The 27,569-nt window shown below is 32.3% G+C and overlaps 1 protein-coding gene across 2 annotated transcripts; it reads left to right on the top strand.

Moving 5' to 3' along the window:
• Positions 1 to 2,140: 2,140 nt before the first annotated feature.
• On the top strand, positions 2,141 to 16,534 carry LOC114332997 (uncharacterized). Of its 2 annotated transcripts, XM_028282802.2 has the most exons (6): positions 2,141 to 2,288; positions 7,176 to 7,301; positions 8,751 to 8,786; positions 10,855 to 10,963; positions 14,477 to 14,541; positions 16,401 to 16,534. In XM_028282802.2, the coding sequence occupies exons 1-6, from the start codon at positions 2,205 to 2,207 to the stop codon at positions 16,410 to 16,412; spliced, it is 432 nt and encodes a 143-aa protein (XP_028138603.1). In that variant the 5' UTR covers positions 2,141 to 2,204; the 3' UTR covers positions 16,413 to 16,534. The 2 variants fall into 2 exon arrangements, with proteins under 2 accessions (XP_028138603.1, XP_028138605.1); XM_028282804.2 differs by lacking the exon at positions 7,176 to 7,301.
• The last annotated feature ends 11,035 nt before the right edge of the window (positions 16,535 to 27,569 follow it).

The raw sequence follows: 27,569 nt of genomic DNA, 5'->3' as shown, positions 1-27,569 counted from the left end.
ATTTAGATTTAGGTTCTACTTACCCTCCACGTCAAAGTTGAAATTGTGCCGTTGGTTGCTTTTACTTGGGGATAGTCACCCCTTCTCGGGGGTGAAAAAACATACGTTCAAGATAAGACCGGAAATAGATAAATTTACTGATTCTAAGCAACTTTTGTTCTATAGAGATTTTTACGTAAGTCAATACTTTTCGAGTTATTTGCTATTGAAAATGTTGATTTTTCGACAAAAAAATTACGTTTTCAGACGGTTTTTTGCACATAACTCAAAAAATAAATATTTTATCGAAAAAATATCCTTAGCAAAAGTGTAGCTTATAAAAAACCCAAAAAAATGGTGTATCAGTAAAGTCTATCAATTAAATAAAAACAAAGTTGTAGCTCATGAAAAATACGTTCTTATTCGTCTAATTCCAAATCGAATATTTCAAGGTGAAATCACCGAAAAATTAAGCACTTTTCGGGAAAACCCCATTTAAACTTTTTTAAAGTCTTTATAAAAAGCTTTATTTTAATTGTTAACAAAAGTTTTAGCATTAAAAGTAAGCGAGTTACGCTTAAAATAAAGTTGACCCTCTTTTTTTTTGTAAAAAATCATGAAAATCTCGCCGTGTTTAGTTTAGCTCCCCAAATGAAATTAATCGCTACCGCCTTACAAGCAATTTACTTACCTATCTATTTTTTATACGATCTATCAGTGTCACCGGTTTAAAGTGTTTATTTTTGAAAGGGTTATAATTGAGAAAGCTTGAATGGGTCACTAATCACTAGTTTTTTTTTTATTATTTATTAAATTAACAATGCACCTAATCTTAAGACTAACCAGCATTTTACATTTAACTTAATCTACTACTGTACTGTCCTAGGTATTCCCAACGGTTGACCTTAGAAATTAATAATTATTGTTGCACACATCACTGTTGTGGCTAGGTTCACTGTCCGAATTTAAACTGACACTAATCACTAGTGTATGCAAATTTTGAACAGCCATATCTTAACCAAATTTTTTCTTACGAAGAAACAAAATGAAACTAGCATATTTATAATAGTAAAACCTACATTTTTTTACTCTTTAAGATTTTTCTTATTACTAATACTTTTTAAGTTATTTTGAAAAAATTAAATTTTTCAAGAATTTTTAGAATTTTTTTTTTTACTATAAAACCAAATGTTTTTAAAAATAAGCACTTCAAACCAATCAAACTTACAGATCATAATAAACAATACACATACAGTTAAAATAGATGGCAAAGCCAAACGATTAATTTCATTTAGGGTGCTAAATAGAGGGAGGATTTCACGATTTTTTTTTTACCAAAAAAAAAGGGTTCTTTTTTTTTCAGTGTAACTCGTTTATTTTTGATGCTGTAGACTTTTGTAAAAAAACAAATAATAAGCCTTTTTCGATAATTTAAAAATGTTAATACGGTTTTCCCGAAAAACGCTTCTTTCTTCGGTGATTTCGCGTTGAATTATTCGATTTGGAATTAGACGAATAAGAACGTATTTTTCATGAGCTACAACTTTGCTTCTACTTAATTTGTAGACTTTACTTGTACACCATTTTTTTCGTTTTTTTATAGGCTACACTTTTGCTAAAAATATTCTTTTCGATAAAATATTTACTTTTTGAGTTATTTGGGAAAAACGGTCTGAAAACGTAGTTTTTTTGTCGAAAAATCAACATTTTAAATCGCAAATAACTCGAAAAGTATTGACTTACGTAAAAAACTTTATAGAACAAAAGGTGCTTAGAATAAGTAAATTTATCCATTTCTGGCCTTATTTTAAACACGCGTTTTTCACCCCCCGAGAAGGGGTAAATGTAACCCGCCAAGTAAAAGCAACCAACGGCACAAATTCAACTTTGAAGTGGAGGGTAAGTAGAACCTAAACCAAATTTTCATGCAATTCGGAGTTGCCTCTGGAAATTACACTCCAAAATGGTCATTTATTGGGCTATAATTTAGAAATTCCCATAGAGTTTTCTGTGGCCCGTTTGACGATTCACCACCCGGTAGAGTTTTTAATGGATTTTATTAGTTTCCAATACTGTTTTCTGAATATACATAACTAAAATTATAAACAGCGTATTTAAAGTAATTATAATAATTGTTGTCATTACATACTACTATAAATAGGATCATTTTTCTAAAAAAAAATTAGTGAGCATAAAAATATATTGAGTAGTTTATTGTCGACAAAATGTCAAAGCCTATATTATATACAGGTATATTGTGTTTAATAGTAGGTATTGAATTAGCAATAACAAAAGCTGCTCCACAATCGGTAAGTTCTTCTTTTAAATGAAATAACATACTTATATTATTGTTTATCATTATTGTCATCTTATCATAACATCTTCGTTATCATCACCATGATAATGCTTCAACTGTTACTTTATTACTATGATGGCTATTTTTATGGAGTGGTAGGGGAAGACCGTGTAATGTGGACACTTTATGTAAAAATTAAGATGTAACAGTCGTTTTCCATTAGGTACAAGGTATTATTATTTTTTCGTCTTCTACCTTCTACCTCTCTCTTCTAATTAATATTACACCCCAGCATTGAGAAAATAGATATTACAGTCCAAGCTGCGGGTGAAAAACAGGTCGATTTCAGGATATAATACAGGAATTTTTGAAACCTATCAGTAGTACTTTCTTTAACGGTAAAATATTGCAAAACCTCTAATTTTTAAAGAACCGCTTGGATTGACATGAAATTTGGCATACACATAGCTAACAACTCAAAGAAAAAAAATGATATTGTGGTGATATGTGCTTTTGCCCTGGGGGTGGTTTCACCCCCTCTTGGGGGTGAAAAAATATGCGTCCATCCGGAAATAAATAAACTGACTAATTTAAAGTAACTTTTGTTCTATAGAGTTTTTTCACCAAGTCAATACTTTTCGAGTTATTTGCCAGTGAATATGTTCATTTTTTCAACAAAATAACCACGCTTTTAGATGGTTTTTCGCAAATATCTCAAATAGTAAGTATTTTGTCGAAATAAACATTCTTAGCAAAATATAGCCTGTAAAAAATTTTAAAAAATGGTGTATATTATATCACGTCTCTATACCTAGTAGAAGCAGTTTATAGCTAATGAAAAATAGGTTCATATTCGTCAAATTCCAAATGGAATACTTTAACGTGAAATAACCATTACAACTTATTTAAAGTGTTTAAAAAAGCTTTATTTTTGTTTTATAAAAAAAATTTCTAGCATCAAAAGTAAACAAGTTAAGCTCAAAATAAAGTTAGACCCTTTTTGTTTTGGTAAAAAAATCGCGAAAATCGCCCCCTAATTGGTATCTAAAATGAACTTAATCGTTACGACTTCACAAGTTTCTTGACTCGTGTATGTATTGTTTATATGATCTGTAAGTTTCATCGGTTCAAAGTACTTATTTTTGAAAGGGCTGTAGTTAAAAGGGGTTGAACGAGTCACTGATCACGAATATATGCAAATTTAGAAACACCAAATCTTAATAATTTTTTGTCTAACAGAAAAACAAAAATCTCTAACAATTTTTAAGTTATTTTGAAAAAAAGCATATTTTTCAAAATTAAAATTTTTTAAAATTTTACTTTAAAATTAAATTTTTTCCAAAATAAACACTTTGAATCGATGAAACTTACAGATCATATAAACACAACATAGGTAAAATAATTTGTGGAGCGGTAACGATTAATTTCATTTAAGTTGCTAATTAGGGGGTGGTCTTCCCGATTTTTTTTGCCAAAACAAAAGGGACCAACTTTATTTTGAGCGTAACGTGCTTTAGTTTAATGCTAGAAACTTTTTATAAAAACAGAAATAAAGCTTTTTTTTAAACACTTTAAAAAAGTTATAATGGGTTTTCCCCAAAAAGTGCTTAATTTTTTGAATATTTCACTTCGAAGTATTCTATTTGTTTGGTGAATCTGAATCTACTTTTCATTGGCTATAACTCTGGTTTTACGAGGTCCAAAGACCTAACGCGTACACCATTTTTTTTACTTTTTTACAGGCTATAATTTTGCTAGGAACGTTTTTTGAAGTTATACTTCTTTAGGCGCGATTGAGATTGAGGGTGAATTTATATTAATCTGCGCGCATGCGCACACCGACAGTATGGTATTAGTCGTTATACGGGCTCTGATTGGTTGTTGAAATGATCTGTCAATAATAAATAATTGTTCAATATGAAGGTAAAAAAATGTTGTATAATATATTAGTTTTATTGTTGTGAGGACAGAAACAAAAAAGTTTATAATTGTAGTGACTTTTAAATAGTTTTTAAAAGCAACAGGTACGTAATAATTGTAAATGTATCATAGGTACCTACCTATTTGAACCTACCAAAATACATAGTATGTAATACTTTTATTTACATAATTTGATTACCATCAAAATTTCTATTAATATTCACCTACTATATTGTTTTCTTACTCTATGTTTTGTTGTATTTTGCAATTCTAAATCATTTCAATTCAGAATCAAAATAATTTGATTTAATTCAAAAATGTCAAAAGTTTAATCCGTTTAGTTAGTCGATCTTCGCACATAATGACACATTGTCTTCGTGGAGAAGCGTTTAAGGCAAATGAACCTCAATACCAATCGCGCTGATAAGCTGGTTCGAACCCCAATAGAAAATTTTATTTTTTTTATTTTTTTTATACATTTTATGATTGTAAGTATATTTATTATATAATTTTATTTTCAGAAAATACGTATTTAGTTAAAAAATTTTCGGACAATTAAGGTTCAGAAATTATTTGTGGCATTTTTAATGTGTTTGTGTATGTTTTATTTTTTTATTATTTTAATTTTTGGCACTGTTTTAATAAAAATGTTTGAGAAGTAGTAAGTATAAATTAGTTTAATATTTAAATAAAATATAAATTAAAAGTATATTAATTTCGTTTAAATCATATACGTAATAGGCGTATAACTTCTTACGTGCGTACAAAGTACACACACATTCTTTTTTTTTTTTCGACAAATACTTACTTTTCGAGTTATTTGTGAAAAACCGTCTAAAAATGTAGTTACTTTGTTGAAAAATGAACATATTCACTCGCAAATAACTCGAAAAGTGTTGACTTGGCGAAAAAGCTCTATAGAGCAAAAGTTACTTAAAATTAGTCAGTTTATCCATTTCCGGACTTATTTTAGACTTATATTTTTTCACCCAAAAATCCAAGACCAAGAGTTAGGCAGAACGTAACTATTAATGACCACAACTTTGAAGTAGTAAAAGAGTTTAAATATCTGGGAGCAGTAATCACAGAGGACAATCACATAGAAAAAGAGGTCTCAGCAAGAATAGCTGCGGGAAATAGAGCATTATACTCCCTATCATCGTTATTAAGATCTAAGCTGCTGAAAAGACAATCTAAATTAAGACTGTACATGTCAATTATTCGCCCAGTTGTTACATATGGGAGTGAAACATGGACTCTACATCAGCGAGAAATAAATTAATTGCTGATATTTGAAAGGAAAGTCCTCAGAATGATATTTGGTCCTCAAATAGATGAATTGACAGGAGAGTGGAGAAGGCGCCGCAATGCTGAATTGGTGACTCTATATGGTACGGAAAACATCGTCAGACATATAAAAGCTAATTGGATAAGATGGGCAGGTCATGTAGTAAGATCAGAGGAAGACAGAGTGCTAAAGACAGTGTTCTTCGAGAGACCAGACGGTAGAAGATCAGTGGGCCGTCCCAGAAAAAGATGGAAGGAGGATGTTGAAACAGATCTATCTAGGAATGGGGTACAACAATGGCAAATCGAAGCGCAAGATCGCAGACGATGGAGGGCCATAGTGGATGCGGCGAAGACTCACCCCGAGTTGTAAAGCCAGTCAAGAAGAAGAATTTTTTCACCCCCAAGAGGGGGTGAAAGTCACCCCCAGTGCCAAAGCACAAATCGGCACAATATCACTTTTTTTTGACATGTAAGCTATGCGTATGCCAAATTTCATGTCAATCCAAGCGGTTCTTTAAAATTTAGAGCAAAAACCATGAAAGAATGGACTAACTCTGTAAATCATGATTTGGTATTTACAATGTATATACATTGTAAATCATGATTCGGGAGTGCTCCTCGTAACATTCAACGTGTCTTGGTTTGTTAATTGTTAGTGCATCTTTATTGTGATTGTAATATAGCCAAGTTTAATTTCGTTGATTTGTTATTGCAGTACAGCCTGCGATGTGTCTAAAATGGTTGTTTTTTGCAATTGAAGACCTCGGTGCAAGAACGGGGCAAGTCCCCTTTTCTGAATAGTTAGGAAGTCGACAAAAACTTAATATTTTTAGAAAATATAAATAAACTATGCTTAATTTAATTAATCCTTCTAGAAGAATATTAGACAAGACTTGTCTAGCTTAATTTAATTAAGCATAATTTATTCATATTTTCTAAAAATATTAAGTCTTTGTCGACTTCCCAACTATTCAGAAAAGTGGACTTGTCCCGTTCTTGCACCGAGGTCTTAAATTTCATTCTTTAATGTAAAACTAACCTCTTTTATTCTTTAAAGCTTTAAAATGAAGACCTTTCAATTCCAAATATAAATAAAATTTCTAAAGCCTGATCGGTTAATTTGTTGCTTGAATATTATAAATTATAATAATAATAATATACTTATAGAGCTTTAAAGGAAAATGAGTATACCAGTTAAACTTTTTTATTATCATTTCTACGCAATGGCATTGCTCAAAATTTCGTGCCAATGTTTTTAAATGCATTCATTTTTTTCGAATCCTGAAAAAACGAATAAGTATTTTTGAAAAATTTTAACGCAGGATGAAAGATTACATTATTACCGATGGCCGAAAGTCCCTTAGAATAACTAAAAAGTTTCTTTTGAATGAGATATTTGAAATTAAAAAACCCAATAAATTCTCTCCTTTTTATTCACCCCTGTTACTTATTAAAATAAACATTATAGAAGTCTTCAGGGACTTTCGGCCGTCAGTAATAATGCAATCTTTCATTCTGCTTTTAAATTTTTCAAAAACACTGATCAGTTTTCTCAGGATTCGAAAAAAAAATGAATGCATTTAAAAAACATTGGCCCGAAATGTTGTGCCTATGCTCTTAAAATTGATCTGAATCTTATTTTTATATAAACTAATTACAAGTTATGCAACTTTATTAACATATTTTTCAGGATCTGAAAGATTTAGAAAACTTGTTGCAAGTGCTAAAGGAAAATTGTGTAAAGAAATCCAAAATTTCAAAGAACTTATTGGCCAATATTAAAAATGGTATATTTGAAGACGATGCTAAGTCAAAAGTAAGATCTGATTATATTTCTAATAATATAAACGAAAAATATAAAATAATTTCTAATATAAATAAAATTAAAATAAAAACTAAACAAATAAGTATTAAAGTCATTAATAAATTATAGTCTATAGACGGGACTGTATCGTCGCCCCCGTTAGTGAAATTATTCCCATTCGATTTTTTGCACAAACTTACTCAAAAAGAGGTCCATATAATGAATCTACAGGGTGCCAGGCGGTGCCGTTGTCGAAAAACTATGTAAACAATTTTTTTAAACAAATTCACAAAAAAAAATTTCATTTCGAACAAATTTCTTTTAGATAATTTGGGTCATTCTGAGCAAAAAAAGTTTCTTGTCTTTGTTCTCTAAAACTAATTGTTGTCGAGTTATACGCGATTTAAAATTTTAAAAATGCAAAATTGACAATTTCAAGGCTTAATAACTCGATTAAAAATTATATTATGAAAGTCAGACAGTGATCAAATCCAAGTTTAAAACCCCTCCTTCAAGATCCTGAAGAAATTTTTATCATTATTTTATTACAAAGCTGTTATTGTTTATTATTAACAATTAGTGCTATAGTCCAGGCTGTATCGTCGTCCCCGTTAGCGAAACTATTTCTATTAGATTTTTTTGCACAAACTTACTCAAAAGGAGGTACTTATAACATATCCACAGGGTACCTTGTTTTTTAAACAAATTCACAAAAATTATTTTTTTACTTCGAACAAATTTCTTTTAGATAATTTGAGTCATTCTGAGCAAAAAAAGGTCTCTTGTGATTTTTCTTTAAAATTTATTGTTGTCGAGTTATATGCAATTTAAAATTTGAAAAATAGCCATTTTCGCATTTTTTCAATACTTTTTCTTGAATTTTTTTTTAATGTTCTATGAATTATACTGAATTTGCTTATTTAATTTAAAAATAAAATAATTCTACCATACTTTCAAAAACAAATTCACAAAAATGTGCTAGAAATTTTGATTTTCAAATCTTTCGGCCCCTCTGACCCCCCCTTTGACAGCTAAACCATGCAAGTCTTATTTGCCTATGTATGAAATTCAATAAAAAACATGTTTCATCAGGTAAACAGATGGCTAGAGGTCTATTAGATTAAAATCATTACAATGTTAATTTCAGGTAAATCCTATGCCATACTCGACGTCAATAACATTGTTTGTGTCTCCATCTATTCCCATCTTTTTCTATCAATATGTCCATTCAAACCAAAAACAGCAAAATTCAATTAAATTATTAATTTATTTGTTTCAATTAGTTTGTTTAAAAAAAGTTGTAAAAATTTTGTTAACTTTTGTAATGTGCAAAGTTTATATCACAAATATACATAAACATACATAATTAGTTATTACATATCACGCAGTTAAAATAATAATAGTTTAAACATTTTTTAAATTTTAATTTTAAACTTTACTAAAATACTTACTTAATTACAGGCTTATGTTGCTTGCAACTGGTTGGACTCAACTGTGGTAAGTATAACATTATGGCAAATAAGATATGATAGCAATACACTAGTGCATATGATAGCAATATGATATAATAGCAATAAAACTAGTGATTTTGGCCGTCACCATGCAACGGCGAATACAATCAATAATTGCCTTCTAGAGTCACTGCACTCAATTTTTTCTGACATCCTCCATTTTTTTCTGACTCTTATTTTTTTATATTTTTTTATTTTATAACTTGAGAAGGACTGGATTGATTTGGCTACTTTTAATTTTGAAATATTTGTAGCAGTCTAAGGAAGAAGATCTTTACAATATTCCATGAGATATCACATTTTATTAGTTGTATAGGAAGTGTGTAAAAATGTGCTCCTTACTCAAGAATATCTATATCTATTTTTGACAAAATCGAAGATTAATATACAGAAAATATGTTTATAATTAAAAATAATTTTAAAGCACTGTTTACTTAAAATAATAAAAACTATTTTTCAAAATTTTCTCTGCGATAAAGTTGAAAATTTAAGTTTGTGCATTAATGCAATACATTTTAAAAATTATAATAGTAGGGGAGGAAAGTATGCTAAATTTGCAGTCACTCGAGCGTTATCGGTACCCATTGGGTTGAGAAGAGTAGCTCCTAAAACCAAACAAAGTTAAGTTAAGTTTTCGTTTAAAGTGGGGGACTTTCTATTTTTGAATTTACCATTTCCAACAATCTTTTTTCGAAAAAATGTCTCAAATAAAAGTTGCTTATTTTTACGTAAGGAATACAAATTTGCAATAAAAATGCGGGCTCTCTTTTGCATGTACTTAACTTACTTTATCTTAATCTGACGATTTCAAGTTTTTCTAAGGATAGATTTTTTTGGACCCCCGTAACGAACTCCCCTGTATTAAGAGCCAATATATGGTAGAGGTACATTTACAGGGTACAAGTTTTCTCCCCATGTAATAATCTGATGCGCTCAAGTAACTGCAAAAATCCCCGCTTGTGCCCCCTAAACATAAATTTAATTAAACAATTCTAAATACTATATTTATATTTATTTCATAAATACTTCTGATTATTTTTTAATGATTTTGACTTCCAATCGTATAGTAAGATATTTGATCACGTGTTTAATTCTGTCCAATCAGATTAAAATTATACTGAGAATTATCTACTGTAGAAAATTCCCGATAGAATTTTTTTAAGTAGATTGTTTCTGTTTAATGGCAACCAGTTTCCTAGTTTTGGCAACTGTCACATTTAAGAAAATATCCATAATATACGTATTAAAAAATAATCTTACGAATATCACACGACAGTAAGAATAAATAAGAAAATAATGCTTAATTTTTACTCAAATTTGTTATCATTGGGCAATAGCCACTCAAGCCCTGCGGGCTCTCGTGTCTATTGCCAGACAACAAATTTTCGAAAAACTGTCGCATTATTTTCAATTTATTCTCACTCTCTTGTGATATTATACCCGATAATTTATAGACCTGGATCTCGTGTACCAAAAAAAAGTTGATAATAGCAAACTGAAAATTTCGGTCAATATTTGATGTATGGGAACACTGGAAGAGGAGAAGTTTTAATTGTGGAACAGGTTAAAAATTTGGAACGTCAGACCATGAAAACGTTCCATGTATTTTGTCGGACAGAACTTTCAATTGATTTGTTACCATTTCATTACACTCTTATGCAAAAATCAGACTGGCGTTTATCACCAATTGGGCATTTTAATGAGTGAAACACGAAGAACATGTCAAATGACAGGAATAATATTGGTTAGTAATAGCTAATAGCAGTCTGATTTTTGCCTGAGAGTTTAATGAAGGGGTAACAAATCAATTGGATGTTCTGCCCGACTAAATACATGGGACGTCTTCGTAGCCTGACGTTCGAAGCCTGTAACCTCTTCCACAATTAAAACTTTCCCTGTTTCAGTGTTCCCATACATCAAAGTTTGTCCGACTAGACACCGTTAAGCTATTAACAAATTTTCAGCTTTCTATTTAATTGATCAACTTTTTTTGGAACGCGGGTCCAGGCCTCTTATATTTATTTCATTAGTTAAAATAAACAAAATATTTCTAGATAGACGAGCAGGGAAATTTAAATGTGGATCTAGTTGACCAGATTCTTCCACCCTCCAAGAAACCTCAATTGTCGAACTTGATTATAAGGTGTCATAAAGCACAACCAAGTAAGTTATAAATACAATCAAAAATACTTCTATACTAAAATGAGTATCGATAACGATTCAAGTAAACTGTTTACCCAGATATGAAAATACCAAACGGGCGACGCTTAGGAAAATATTCCACAACGCATCTCAGTTTACCCATCGTTGCACGCTGTGCGCTATGAAAATTCGGGTCGGAGCTCTGTAAAAAAGAATGCCTTAGCCTTAGCGCATCACTTCGGTGACAAGGTATTCACTGCGGAAATCCTTACGGCATGCGTTTAGCGCACGCAAAAAGGAACGCAGTGTGGACAGCAAATCGTTTATCATTTTGTACTCTAAAATCGAGTATTGGGACCGTGCAAGTTCGGCAAAGCGACCTCTATTTCTACGCTCTGTACTTTTATTCGCACTTTTAATTGTATTGGCCAATTATATTAGTCCTGGTTGCTGGATAATTGTCAAGACCATAGTCCAAAAAAATAATAAGAAGAAAAAATAAGATGCAGGTTATGTTTAGCAAACGTAAACAATTGTATGTAGTAAATAAAATCAGTTATTAAAATGCAGTACTGCAAGCAAAATACAATTAATTAAATTTACCTTTATATAATAATTGCATATCATATCAATATTGTGGAGCAGTATATAATTTTTCTGCGTCAATGACAGAAGGTATGAAATATACGTCAATTTGACAATATGAATTATTTAAGATAGTTGCAATATTTCTCCGCGACTCGCGCACGGTCGTTTCTCGTTTCCCTTTCCAAGTACTTGCACACCGCGAATAGTGTAAAACAATAGTATATTAAGTATGGAGAACGGTAAGGGTTTTATACCGATCGAAGACAATTGTTTGGAGGAGGAGCGGAGCGACGACTCCAATTATTGTCTAAGATCGGTTACCCTTAACGTTCGACATGCTTATAACGTTTTTTGCACGATTGATACCATTATAAATTATACAATTAAACATTTTCGTCATATTGACTAGTTTCATTCATTTTATCAAGATAGATACTTTGGTTGTTAGGTAGTAACTAAGGTGCATAACAACAATGGAGAATTGAGTTTTTATTTAGTTGTCAATAATTTTAAGTACAATTTTGATTATTATAAATTAAAATATGAGCGAAAGTGAATTTGAAGAAATTGAACGGGCTTGGGAAGAAGGGTGTTCCGCAATTATTCCCGAAAAATTCAAAATCCGTTATCAAAATACCTACCAAAGTTTTAAAAAATGGTGCGAAGGCAAGAATTTAAGAATCGAAGAAAAGACTCTATTGGCATATTTCGTTCAAAGACATATGCAGTTGAAAGCTCCTGGAAGCCTCTGGGCAGAATATTCAATGATTAAATCCACCGTTTTTCTTTATGATGGCATTGATATTTCCAAGTTTTCAACTTTGATCGCGTATTTGAAGAGAAAAAATGTTGGATACTACTAATGTATGCGATTCTGCAGGAGTTTCTGTTAGAAGTGAAACCACAGCCTAAACAAGTGGGATTTCATTAAATAATTTAACAAATTGTACCATAAGTTTCAATATTAATACATAATTCGTTAGTTTTCTTTATTCTTTCCGAAAATAAATTAAAATTAAGAGACTTATTAACTCGACGGTATGTGAATTACTTACCGTCGAGTTGGAGTACTTACCGTCGAGTTGGATTACTTACCATCGAGTTGCTAGTAAATGTCACCTACTGACGTAAAATCTGTCACGGTAAACAGTCAAAAATGATTAATCGTGCAAAAACAAATAAACGGTTTCGTTTTGATAAAAGTAAACGGTTTCGTAAGCCTAGAAACATGTGTCAGGTGATGGCAAGAGACTCAATTTGGATCAAAACGAAACCGTTTATTTTTATTTTGTTAAACGCTTTTATTTAGTTCAATAGTTTGCGTCAAGTCTTTAGACGTTAATTTAACTGCCTTTACTCCAATGCAAATTAATGAAAATTTGCAGACATATGCATTCGAGGGAACAATTCACGAATAGTCAATAAAAATTTTTTATATGTATAAATTGTTTAAATAAAAAAAAACGATTTTAATGGAAAATGTTTAAATTCTCTCGTTTTTTACAATGTAAAAACTTGAAACTTTTACGGATTATAGCTAATGATATGAACTATACATAATTTCACTTTTTACGTTAATTTTTTACTCTGTGCTTCATAAATAAACAATAAAGTTTCAAATTTTTTGCCGATTCCGACTACTTTTCTTGTTAGTACATCATATGTTTTATACATATTTTAATAAACATGACGATATATTTTAATGTTTATGTTAACTGTTAAAAATGTTAAAAAATAAAAAATATGAAAAAAAAATTTTACGAAACGCTTTTCTTTAGTTACGAGTGACTAAAATTAAAAATAGTAAAAAAAAATCAACCAAAAAGCAAAAAATAAAAAAATTGAAAAAATCTAACACATTCGTTAAAGAAAAGCGTGGGGCGAAAACCGTTTATTCGATGAAGACGCGCCACGCTTTTCTTTGACGAATGTGTTAGATTTTTTAAATTTTTTTTATTTTACACTATACTCGATATTAGAGCACAATATGATAACGATTCAGATGGGTAAACTGAGATGCATTGGTTGAATATTTTCCTAAGCGTCGCCCATTTGGTATCTTTATATAAGGGTAAACAGTTTACTTGAATCGTTATCGACACTCATTTCATCTTTCCCCGTTAGAGGTCATTCTAACCATACTACGGTGTAAATATTTGAATATTTGAATATTCCGAGCAGACGGTGAGTTTTGGTTCAGATCAGTTTTTTGCACAGCCGCTTTGTATTATGTACTTTATCTTTTGCGTTATTTTGCTGGGTTATTAGCGCGCTCATCACTGCATATGTAATTACACACTGACTCGCAGCTTCGTTATAACTCAATCCGGTATAACCACACATACTCTAGCCATCACGGAAGCAAAGTATCAACAAGTATACACACTGATACCCATACAACGACTCCGGATTGGAGTTAGAAGCAACCAGTGGCTCCGCCCCGGCAGGTTCCGACTCAATCCGTCGCATCACTGCTGTTTTCTCCCAACTCAATCCGCTAGGGAACTGAGTGGCCGCAGGCTGGCAGCCCTTGAATTCCTTTCAGCTCACAACTCTGGGTGAAACTGATTTTATTATCCCCGGATTTCATCTTAAATACACTCACGGCAGCCCATCTTCCATGGCATTCATCGTAGTGGTGAGACTGCATCCAATCAATGGCGCTCGGTTCTTGCCGGCAACTTGAATTCATAGAAGAGAGGACAATCGCTACAACCGGCTGATTACAATCGTTTAAAGGTTAAAGTTAAAGATTTTTTTGTTAAAGATGGAGTGATATTCTGCGAAAAAACTAGTTTAAGGATTGCTGCCGATTTCTAGATTGCTATTAAGAAGCTCCTTTAAAGACCGTTAATAACAATAACCCATTTGATGAGCGTCCATAATAAAGAGTGTTACTGTGTGTTATGTAAATAGTAAACAATTAAAAAACATAATTTGTTTTAGAAAATCAATCTGCCGAAGATATTATATACGGAATGGCAAAATGTATATACCCTGAAGACTCATCAGTAAGTACTTAAGTGAATATAAAAATTACTTCTGTTTAATATTGCAAGTACTGGTATACCTAAGCTAGGTTTACCTTTACTTTCCTTTTAAAACTAATATTGCAATAAGTTCAGATGATTGTAAAGTTGTTCAAGTAGGCTGCTCTGTAGTATTTCTGCTATTATTTGATTGTATTTAGAAAATTCATCGCCGAATTTCACTTGGAGTAACGCTCTTAAAGCATCTCGAATGAGCAATTTGGAACCCAATCGGAACATCAGTATTGAAAAAATAGAACTCGTAGATAGATATAAATACCTGGGACATGAAATTATGATTGACATGGATAATCAGACTCATGAACTGAAGAGAAAAATCGGTCTTGGGTGGGCAGCATATGGAAAACTGAAAGCTTTTAGAATTGAGCTGCCCACATGCCTAAGGAGAAAGGTATTTGATCAGTGCGTCCTCCCAGTCTTGACATATGTAGCAAAAATGTTTACCTTAACAAAAGCCTATGCTACCAAACTGAGAGTCACACGGAGAATAATGGAGCGATCTATGTTAGGGATAAGTCTGCCACACAGAATATGGAGGCAACTGTTGAACTAAATTTTCAATATTGCAGATCTTCAATTTCTGCTTGACTTCTTATTCACGAAGTAGGAGAGCAAATTGGCATTAAAATAAACTCAAACAAAACCAAATTATTAGTCCATACTCGTAAACCACTTTCAGATTCAATTAAATGGAGTGTAAGTTGACAAAACTACACTCAGAATAACAATGAATAAAACTATTTTTATGAAAATGGAGACATTCCTTTCATGGGCGCCCTATGGATATCCAAAATATACAAAATGTAATGTGCAACATCCTCACGTCTGCCGCCCCCACTAAAAATTTTATATAGGGGCCCGTGATTCCTTTGCAATAGAGGCATTTAGTCTCTACTTTTGAATGGTGCAGAAATGTGGACATTAAAATAATCAAACATGAACAGAATCGAAGCATTGGAAATGTAGATTCATAGACGGATGCTGAAGATACCTTATAAAACAAGAAAAATTAATGAGGAAGTACTAAGAAGGGTCAACAAAGATAGCGAATTACTAAAGACTGTTAAACACTGGAACTCATTTTATTCATACTGAGCACTACTGAGCACTACTGAGCAGTGTCTCGTAAAAAATTTAATTGTCGCTAGTTTATTTCCCTACAACTTACGAATCATTTTAAAGCATAACCATGAAAAGTAGAAACACATCATGTTTTGAATCATTTTTAAAAAAATTTCTTATTAATATTTACGACCTATCTGAGACGGGAAGAAAATAAGTTATTATTGATGAAGATATCTTCTTCTTCTTCTTATGCAATCCATTAATGGATGTTCGCGATCACATTTGACCATTTTCCTCTATTCCTTGCAGTATGTATTAGGTCTCCAATGTTTCTTAGTCATTCTTTGACATTACGGAGCCATGACATTTTCTTCCTGCCCACTCCCCTTCTTGCTTCGATCTTTCCTTCAATTAACGTTTGCAGAAATTAGTATCTTTCGTCTCTAATTACGTGTCCCAAGTTTATCTGTTTAATTGGGCATAGCAGTTGTCGTTCTGTACCAATTCTTCTCAGGATCTCTTCATTTGTTACTCGTGCGGTCCAGGGAATTTTAAGGATTCGTCGATAAATCCACATCCCAAATGCTTCTAACTTATTTGTCATGAAGTTATTACACAACTTTTTCTGCAAAAATCCGAATGGCACCCCTCACATCCAACTCAAGACAGATCAGTTCTGGTATATATTGATTATTAACAATACCATGTATAAATAATAATTGATTACGTACAACTAATATTGTTTTTGTTTTCAGTTGGTTATTTGAAATAAAATAATCAAACGTTCCCATTTCTACGATAATAGACGTTCCAATTTCTATGAAGATGAATTTATTTTTGTATTGTTTTTACTCTTTATAAATAAATCAATAAAATACTAATTTTTTAAGATTGTTTTATTTCCTTCTCAAAATAATATTGAAAGTACATCATAGGAGTAAAAATATTGTATTATATTGTAGTAAATATGTAGAAAATAATGATCAAACAATAGAAATAAGGGTCAGTGTAAAAAATGAATACAGTTCTCTGCAACAAAGACCTGAAATGAAAACTGACAGTAAGATGCTATGTAAGATGCAAGGGAGGCAAAAAATATAGTGGGGTCATCCAAAAATCTCGCAGCCCAACTTCTTCTTCTATTGAGAAATTCACACCGAGAATGCAGTACAACTAAGATAGGGCAATACATTTTTAATGGGGAATAAACGCACAGGGTTGTCGGTCTTCACCAGTTGTTGATTGCTCTCTCAAGAGCGTTGCAAAAGAACTGTGTCAACTCTGAAGCGCACTCCTATCTTTATCGTACTGCAATCCCAGTGTGAATTTCACGTTAGACCGTAGAAGACGTTCCCTGGTGGTCAGTATTCTCACCGACCACTATAGACTCCGGCGGCACATCTGTAGGGATGGACTCGAGCTCGAGATAGAAGCTCGGCTGGAACTTCGAGCTTCAAGTTGAGCTCGTCGCCCGTGTCGGCTCGGCTCGTGGCTCGTTCGAGCCGAGCCGTGCTAGGAAACATAATAATGAATTTAAAATTCACAAGGAAGGACTTCCCGTAGTTGGCTGTATACCATTAATTACAAGTGAAATTTAATAAAAAATTGTCCTCTTGGTAAAAGGTGTATTAGTTTAAAAAGCCCTAAAGGGCTACAAACATATAAACAAAACGTTTTCGCTCTGTAACAAGAGCATCATCAGTGTTACAAGAACATGGTGAGCCAACCAAAAAATACAAAGGTCAAAGCCTTTCAAAAAACAGACAAAAGTCTTATATAAATAAACACATCGAAAAATCCAAAGGATGGATAAAATTCCTAAGGATACGGCCCTAGGGCAAACATATGACTCCCACACGTGGTAAGTGGGTCAAAAGGTAACTAGGTCATTATGTTATAAGAGGTGGCAGGCAACTAAGAGATGAAACTTCTCTGAGATGAGGAACTTTGAGCTATTTATCACCAACTTGTCGGACTTTAAAATGCCCAGCTGGTGATAAATTGGATGGAAAAATATAAGAGATACCATTCAGACACATATAAAAGGGAAATTGGAGACGGTGAAAGCTGAACCAAAACAAAGATGGATGACGCATGAAATTCTCGATTTGATGGAAAGAAGAAGACTACACAGAAATCGCAATGAAGACCAATATAAGTTATTGTACACTGAAATAAGAAGGAAAATAAGGAATGCTAAAGCGCAATGGTTCTCCCAAGAATGTAGCGAAATCGAGGAGAATGAAAGAAAATATGATTCTTTTAAATGCATAAGAAGGTAAAAGAATTAGCAAAGTGTGGAAATATAAGTAGTCGTGCGATAGTTGATTCAAATGGAAATCTATTCTTTGACACCAAACAAAAACTGCACCGATGGAGGAAATACATTGAGGATCTTTTTCAGGATGATCGACCAATACAACATAACATAACGGACGCGAATAGTGGACCACCTATAACTAAAAGCGAAGTGGAAGATGTTATACGCTTGTCAAAATCAAAGAAGGCCATGGGACCTGATGAAATACCCACAGAGGTTCTAAAACTACTAGGAGATTGCGGAAGTAAAGTATTGGTTGACTTGTTTAATGCTATATATAATCATGGTTACTTACCACATGATTGGCTGAAATCTACTTTTATACCAATTCCCAAGAAAGCGAAGGCAAAAGAATGTCATGATCATCAAACCATTAGCCTAATGAGCCACGTACTTAAGGTCTTTCTGCGTGTGATCCATGCGAGAATATATAAAAGAATCGAAGAACATTTGGGCGAAACTCAATTTGGCTTTAGAAATGGACTAGGTACATGAGAGGCCCTGTTTGGGTTGCAGGTATTAGTACAAAGGAGTAGAGATGTAAATGCTGATGTGAACCTATGTTTTCTTGATTTCGAAAAAGCATTTGACAAAGTATCACATACTAAGGTGTTAGATGTTCTAAGGTCAACTAATATTGACGATAAAGATCTAAAAATCATTGCTAACTTGTACTGGAATCAAAAAGCCACAGTTAGAGTAGACGGTAATCACACAGAAGAGATTAAAATTCAACGTGGAGTAAGACAGGGATGTATTCTTTCACCATTAATTTTTAACATTTATTCAGAAAAAATGTTTGAAGAGGCACTCAGTACTACACAAGGTGGAGTTGTGATAAACGGGAAACTGATAAATCATCTCCGATATGCAGACGACACTGTACTGATTGCCAGTAGTGATACCGAATTACAATATCTATTGGATTCTGTGGTAGCACAGTGCAGTAATTATGGTCTCCATCTTAACATCAAAAAAAAATATATGGTCGTCAGTAATGATAATGTCATAGATGCTGGAATTCACGTTAATGATGTACAACTTTAGAGAGTTGAAGCTATAACATACTTGGGAAGCAGAATCACTGATAATTGGGATCCATCCACCGAAATACGTTGCAGAATTGCTCAAGCCAAATCAGCATTTTTCCGTTACAAGAAAATTCTATGCGGTCATGACATAAATTTGAGTCTTAGGACAAGAATTTTAAAGTGTTACGTGTTTTCCGTTCTTCTCTACGGAGTTGAGTCATGGACCTTAACAGGAAGAATGCTTAAGATGGTTGAATCCTTTGAATTATGGTGCTATCGAAGAATGCTGAGAGTAAGCTGGATGGACAGTGTACGTAATGATATTATTCTGAGCAGGATGAAGAAAGGCAGAGAACTGGTAAAAATGATAAAGTCTAGAAAACTCGAGTATTTTTCGCATGTTTGTAGACATCCGGAAAAATATAGCATTCTACATCTAATTATGCAGGGTAAAATATTAGGCAGAAGAAATCGAGGAAGAAGAAGAACATCTTGGTTAAGAAATTTGAGGCAATGGTTTGGTCACACTTCGGAATCGCTCTTCAGATCTGCTGCGAATAAAGTTATGATAGCCAACATGATCGCTAACGTTCGATAAACGGACATAGCACCTGAAGAAGAAGGTGATAAATTAATATCAGTCTGATTTTTGCATGAGAGTTTAATGAAAGGGTAAAAAATAAATTGGAAATTCTGTCCGACAAAATGCATGGGACGTTTTCGTAGTCTGACGTTTCAAATTTTTAACCTTGTCCACAATTAAAACTTCCACACATAATACGACAATTAATAAGAAAATCAAAAACAAAATAAGAGCAACAGAGATGTAATTTCTAATGAGAAGCTGCAGAGTAACAAGAAGAGATAGAATAAATAAAATAGAGATTAAGAAAATAATGGGAATTAACTCAAATACAATGAACTCAAATACATCGAACAGAAGAGATTAACCTGGTACAGAGAAGTCAGAAGAGCAGACCAAAATCGTTGGATGCATAGAATAACAGAGTAGAGCCCGATAGGTAGGAAGATCTTTCAGAGATCTTCAGAGAACTAAGCAATGAAAAGAAGAAATCTGCAGGAAGGGGACTGACAAAACAGAAAAAACTGGAAAGAACGGTTGAGTGAAAATACAGTGAAAATTGTGGAAATCCTTAGTATGCTTCGAACAAGTTGAGAATTTTACTTCTCAACATTTTTTAGACGGGCAGTCCTCTATGCAAACGAAACATGAATACAAAAAAAAACACAAGAGAAAAAATCAATATACAAAAAAGTAAAATGTTGAGAAGAATTTTTGGGTGTATCAAAGCGAAAAAAATACATAGAAGAAGATCTAATAACAAGATCATTAATCTTTTTAAAGAGCGTTTGATATCAGAAGAAGCAAAAAGCATCAAGATTGGGATAGTTGGCACAAGTAAGAATAAAAGAAGAAAGAATACCAAAGATATTAATAAAAACAGATATGAGTGACAAAACAAAAGTGGGTGGACCAAGAGAAAGATAGTTAAATGACGCAGAAAATGATCTTAAAGAGAAGGGTTATAGGTAGAAATGTGAGAACAAAGGACACCGCACACATCTTACGGACTCTTCTTCTTCTTCTTCTTCTTCTTCTTCTTCTTCTTCTTCTTCTTCTTCTTCTTTTATATAGGCAGTACTGCCTGTTTTTCTTCAACGGTGTCTTTCATTCTGCCCCTAAGTTGTCATTCCATCTTTTCTTTGGGCGTCCTATACTTCTTCTGTCTAACGATGACTTGTCTCTGGCTATTCTTACTATCCTTGATTCAGATATCCTGCTTATGTGTTCATTCCACTCTTTTTTCTTTTCTTTGCCCAGGTATTTATGTATCTTATGGACTCAAATTCAATAAAATTTACATGAATAGATTCGTCTGGAAATTAGGATCATTTCATATCATTGCGTCAACTCTGAATTTTGCTTAATAACGGCGTAAATTGCCATAAATGAATCTAAAATCAAACGGGTACGTAAGTAAGTTAGACAGAAAAAAAAAGAATGAGTGTGTACTTTGTACGCACGTAAGAAGTTATACTTCTACTACATATTATGTGATTTTTAAGACAATACCAAAAATTTAAAAAAATAAAAGAATAAAACGCATACAACCACATTGAAAAATGCCACAAAGAAAAAATGATTTCTGAACGATAATAATTGTTGGCAAAAATTTTAAATACGCATTTTCTGAAAAAAAAAATTATATAACAAATATACTTACAATCATAAAATGCATAAAAAAAATAAAAACTTGCATCGGGAATCGAACCCGTGAATTTCGTGGCGCTTTGATTCGTAATCGAAGCCTAGACTCACTCTTCCAATTCCACATTATTTGTCATGTGGAAAAATAGGGTAACTGAACGTTTTACTGTTTGACAGTTGTTTTGAATATAATTAAATTATGTAGTTTAAATGTTGTGGAAGAAAATATTAAAATATAACAAAACAGTAAGAAAACAATATATCAGATGAAGATTGGTAGAACTTTTGTTGGTAATCAAATTAAGTATGTAAATCAAAGCATTACATACCTACTAGATAAATAAATCTACGCCAAAAAATCATAATTTAAAAATAAAAATCGGACCTAATTTGGGATTTCTCTCTAAAATCCCCATTCTTGAGAAAATAAATGTACAGTAGAACGTCGATTATCCGAACGTCGATCAACCGAACGACCGCTTATTCGAACTATCGACTCCCGCGTCCCGCACTCGAATACCGAGCAAGCGTTAGTAATTGACGCTTAAAATATCTTCAATTTTCTTCAATATTGTATCAAAAAATAATTATGTTGTTGCAATGACTGCACTTTTTTGTTTAGTTGCTAGTTGTCATTGTCAAGATATAAATAAATATGTCCAGATACGTCAAAATAATTGTCAAAGTTAATTTAAATTTGGAAATCTCTCCGAAAAATATTAATTTTTGGCGGATTATTTGATTTATACCGTTCTAATTTAGTTTGTTTAGTTTTGTTAAACTTTTCCTTATTTAGTTTACATTTTGAAAGTGTTCATAAGTTAAACGTTACTTGAAAACTCCTCTATGGAGTCATCTAGTGGAGGCGAACCGCCTGATATTGAGAATTCGATGGATAGTAGCTGTGATTTACAAGATTTAAATGGATTTCTACCCAACCAGCCTCAAAATAAGATAAGTAGTAGTATTAATCTTAACAATATTAATGAAAAACAAAATACTTTAGTAAACTCAGATCAACCAGAAAAAACCAGGCCTGTTTATTTATACGAAAAAATTGATTTAGGACCTTTTTACATTTTCATTGAAAACTCCAGTTTAAATTTTACAGGAAAATTAAACGCTGTTAAAATAGGCGAGATCCTATTTACGTTACATCCAGAAATTGACAATTATATAAAAAAAATTGACTCAATCGGACGCAACCGAGTTAGGGTCTCATTTAAAAATTATAGTAGCGCAAATGCTTTAGTTACTTCCAAATTCCTTATTCAAAAAAATCTGACCGCATACATTCCAAAATTTCAATTGTTTAAACTAGGTGTAGTAAGGGATATAGATTCAGATATATCGGAAGAATATCTTAAAAATAGAATAAAGGAATTTGATCACCATTGCAAATTCTCGGTTGAGTATGTGAAACGAATAACAAGAAAAATAGTAGCAGATGACAAAGTAATATTTAATCCAACAAAATCAGTTATTGTGTCTTTTAAATGCCAAAATATACCAAAGTATGTAGTAATTAATCATGTCTTACACACTGTTGAAAAATACCAGCAAAAGGTAACTATCTGTTACCACTGCTATAGGTATGGGCACATGAGTAAGCAGTGTAAAAGTAATCCTCGCTGTTTTAAGTGTCATGAATCTCACCTTTCCGATTCTTGTTCTTTATCATCGTTTAACAAAAAATGTCTATCCTGTGAAGGTGAACACTTCACTAATGAATGGGAGATATGCCCAGAATTTGATCGCCAAAAGAAAATAAAACATTATATGTCTGAAAACAGCTTATCTTTTAAGGAAACAATTAAACTCTTTCCTAAGATAACTTATGCATCTATAGCAGCCAATAATTCCTCAATAAATTCTCATCAAACTCCAAATATGAATGCACCATCCTCTTCATATTCCTTTACTCAATTGTCCACGTCTCAAACATCTTCCAATCAGTTCGCTCTACCTTCAGTTTCAAATAGATATACAATAATAAAACCACCAAAATACAAACGACCTATCTCTTCCTCACCAGACCAAGTAACAATGGAACATCAAAAAATAATAAAGTTAAACCCCATGTCCAACAGACCTGGTGGTATTATCACCTCTTCTTCGTATCAATCTACATTTAATCCAGAACAAGGATCTAAAATACATGAACCATCAAAAGAATTAACAGAATTAATATCAAATATAGTTACAAGTATTATCTCTAATATAAATCACAAAAATTTTGAAATTCCAGAAAAATCAGTTCTAGTAAATTCAATTCAATCAGTTTTAAGTTCTCTCTTATATAATAATGAATAGATTGGTAATTTGTCAATGGAATTGTAGATCGGCTAACTCTAATAGAGAAAACCTTATCCACCTATTAGAAGACCAGAAAGTTGATATCGCATTATTATCAGAAACTAGATTTAAACCAGAAAAGTATTATAACTTTCACGGGTACAATATTGTCAGAGACGACCGCTTTTCAGTAACTGTTGGCGGTGGCTCAGCAATTTTAATAAATTCAAACCTATATTACGAGGAAGTCACCATGAAAGTAGATTTAATAAACGTCAATAAAGTAGCAATAAAAATAAAGTTTAAGTCATATACTGTCACATTTATATCTATGTATGTTCCCCCAGGAACCAAGTTATTGTTACAACAATGGAACAATTTCATAACATCTATAGAAAGACCATTTATAATAGGAGGTGACCTTAATGCTCACCACATTGCCTGGGGCCTAGACAACCAAACAGATATGAAAGGTAAAATCTTGATGGACTGTATAGACGATAATAATTTAATATTCAAAAATGATGGCTCTCCTACTTTCTTTAGGAACTTCTCGAAATCGGCAATAGACCTGACCATTTGTACTCCTGACTTAAACCACCTGATCACTTGGAAAACACTTCAAGACCTATTTGGTTCAGACCATACACCTATAAGAGTAGAGTTAGAGGATCAACCAACTCATACATATAATCCATATTCACAAAAGTGGAATTTAAAGAAGGCCGACTGGAAATTATATGAACAGTATTCGGAAGATGTATTCTCTCAATTTAAAGATATAAATTCTTATGAACAAATTTTGCACAATATAAATACAACTGCATCCTACTGCATCCCCAAATTTAAAATAAAAAAACCGACTTCCAGAGGAAAATACTGGTGGGATTTAGAATGTGAAGAAGCAGTCAGAAGAAGACAGGAAAGTTTTTGTATATTCAAAGAAAATCCAAACCATGAAAACCTTTTTAAGTATAAAAAAGATGATGCACATGTCAAGAAGATCACTAAACAAACTAAAAGAAATAGCTGGAGAGATTATGTCGGATCCCTAAATAGGTCAGTCCCTATTAAAGATGTATGGTCAAAAGTTAACCGAATAAAAAATAGAAAAACAATGAACAAAGTCCCTGTTATTCTGTCGGAAGCTTCGTGGATAGAAGAGTTCCATCAAAATATCACACCGCCGTCTGCAGAATTAGTAATTCCTGATTTACAACTAAATGCTCTGTACGACTATCCAGAACCAATCCGTTTCCTAGTCAAACCATTTTCTGCCACTGAACTAAACTTTGCGTTGAAGAAAAACTCAAATTCAGCACCAGGTGCCGATAATATCCATTACTCGATGCTATCAAATCTTTCAAGAATTGGTAAGGCTGCACTACTAAATATATATAATGAAATTTGGATGCGCCGCATAAAGATTCCTGACGATTGGCACGTTTACACTATTATCCCGGTTTTAAAACCAGGAAAATCATCAAAGAATTGGGATTCTTACCGTCCAATCGGTCTGGCTTCCTGTATACTAAAAACATATGAGAGACTTATTAAAAACCGTCTGGAATTTTGGCTAGAAAAGAACGACCTATTACCAAGAAGTCAGTTTGGTTTTAGAAAAGGTAAATCCACACAAGATAGCCTCTGCCACTTTTTAATAGACATTTATAGTTCCTTTACTTATAAGAAAGCAGTTAGTGCTTTGTTCTTAGATATAAAAGGGGCTTACGACAACGTTAATCTTCACATACTATACGCGAAAATGTTGGAAATAGGAATACCCGAGATAGTAACATGGAACATCATTAACTTATACATTAATCGAGCAGTTCACGTTAGATTAAATGGAGATCAATCTAACTCCCGATACACATCTTTGGGACTACCTCAGGGTAGCATCCTAAGTCCTATATTATATATACTGTATACTGCTGACTTAGAAACTAAACTTCCTCAACACATAAAAATCCTACAGTACGCTGATGATGTTGCGATATATGCAGAAAATAAGTCAATAGATAGATGTAATAACTACCTTAAATCGACATTGAATATTATAAAAAAATGGGCTACCGATAATAACTTAACAATATCAGAGAGTAAATCAACCATTGTTACCTTTACTAAAAAACGATATGTTCCTCAAAGCCATCTACAATTTGATAATACTAGTATTCCTTATAAAACTTCAATAAAATTTCTTGGCGTATTTTTAGACTCCAAATTAAATTGGAAAGAACACACAAATTACATATTACGAAGAATGGAAAATGCAATGAATATCATGAAGACTGTAAGTATCAGTAACTGGGGAGCTGATCCAAACATATCAATATTACTATACAGAAATTTGATAAGATCAATCTTAGACTATGGATCTATTTTTTATGGCTCAGCATCAAACTCTGTACTCCAAAAAATCGAGAGGATCAAAAATAAGGCACTTAGGTTATGCACTGGTTATCTTCGTAGCACACCTATATTGGTCATGGAATGTGAGCTTAATGAACCTCCACTTTCATTACGCAGGGAATACCTAAGTGAGAAATTTATAGTTAAAACAGCGGTTAACGATAAACTGCTATTAAATAAAATTGTTCATTTAACCACCTCATACCTAACTCATTATTACTGGGAAAAAAAGAAACTGCTTTTAGTTGTGGAAAGCTTCCTCAACGTTTCTAATTCCATTGGCGACATACACCAAATTGAACAAAGCTCGTCTCGAAAGCTAAATTATGAAGATTATTTATCTCCAGTTAACTGTCATTTAAGTAATATTCGTGCGACAGACTTCCTTACTAAAATAGACCACCTTCAGTGTGTACAAAAAAACTGGGGGAGTTATCAGAAATTATATACGGATGGTTCAAAAATGGAAGGAAAAGTTGGATATGCTATATATTACCCACAAAAAAGTATAAAAATAAACAACAGATTACCTGATAAAATGACAATTTTCACAGCTGAACTCATTGCAATCAAAGAAGCATACAAAATATGTATTAATCAAAAAGAACTCAATTATGTTATATTTACAGACTGCCAAAGCATTGTAAAGACATTGAAATATAATGTACATAATTTTGCAGAAAATTATATCATCAGTGACATCATAGCAATGAACAGTGAAGCTTTGAAATCGGGCAAAAATATAATATTGTGTTGGATAAAAGCACACATTGGTATAAAAAACAACGAAATAATAGATGATCTGGCTAAAAAAGCAACAACGAAGGAATCCACTCTGCATACTTATCAACTTCCTATGGGAGACATAATTTCTATTATGAGATCTATCAAACGGACGAAATGGCAGGAACAATACAATAATTCAGACAAAGGAAATTATTACAAAAAAATCCAGCCTACACTTCCCATCAAGACATGGTTTAATCAAGTTTCCAACAAAGGCTTTATCAAAACTATTTGTCGAATAAGAAGTAATCACTGTCTGACTCCAGTCTACAAAAGAGAAATAGGACTTGTAGATAATGATGAATGTTTATGTGGAGAGCTAGCTGATCTACAACATATGCTGTTAGAATGTCCTTTACATTTTATTGAAATATCAAACTTTTTTGCCAATCTAGTTCAAGTTAATGTACAATTTCCTTTTAATCTTATATACCTTTTACAATCAAACAATCTAGATGTTTATAAAATTTTGTACAACCATGTTAATTGTTTAAAATTAAAGCTCTGAGAAAAAAAGATAAAAAAAAAATAAAAAAAAAAATAATTAAATAAAATAAAAAGTTACTAAGATCTAAACCTCCGCGAGGTTGAATCGGGTTTAGGTTTTAGCGCGATAAAAAAATATACAAAAAAAAAAATAAAAAATGTAATAAAAAAAATGTTAAAAAAAATAATAAAAAAAATAATAAAAAAAACAGTAGTACTAATAGTTTTAAATTTAGATACTAAGCATATATTTTGTAAAAGAGAGAATTCAAAACACATTGACTGGCCAGTTGGTTGCTTAAACCAGTGCCAATAAAACATAAACACACACACACACACACAATAAATATGTAGGTATATA

Source organism: Diabrotica virgifera, chromosome 4, assembly GCF_917563875.1.
Source record: "Diabrotica virgifera virgifera chromosome 4, PGI_DIABVI_V3a".
NCBI lineage: Eukaryota > Metazoa > Arthropoda > Insecta > Coleoptera > Chrysomelidae > Diabrotica > Diabrotica virgifera.
The sequence above is the reverse complement of the archived record's forward strand: the minus strand, read 5'-3'. Positions and strand labels throughout refer to the sequence as shown.

Excerpts from the sequence above, each read along its gene's own strand:
- LOC114332997 (XM_028282802.2), top strand. The coding sequence starts at position 2,205 with ATGTCAAAGCCTATATTATATACAGGTATATTGTGTTTAATAGTAGGT. Across the intron at positions 7,302-8,750 it reads AAGACGATGCTAAGTCAAAA|GCTTATGTTGCTTGCAACTG; the intron begins GTAAGATCTGAT and ends ACTTAATTACAG. Across the intron at positions 10,964-14,476 it reads GTGTCATAAAGCACAACCAA|AAAATCAATCTGCCGAAGAT; the intron begins GTAAGTTATAAA and ends AATTTGTTTTAG.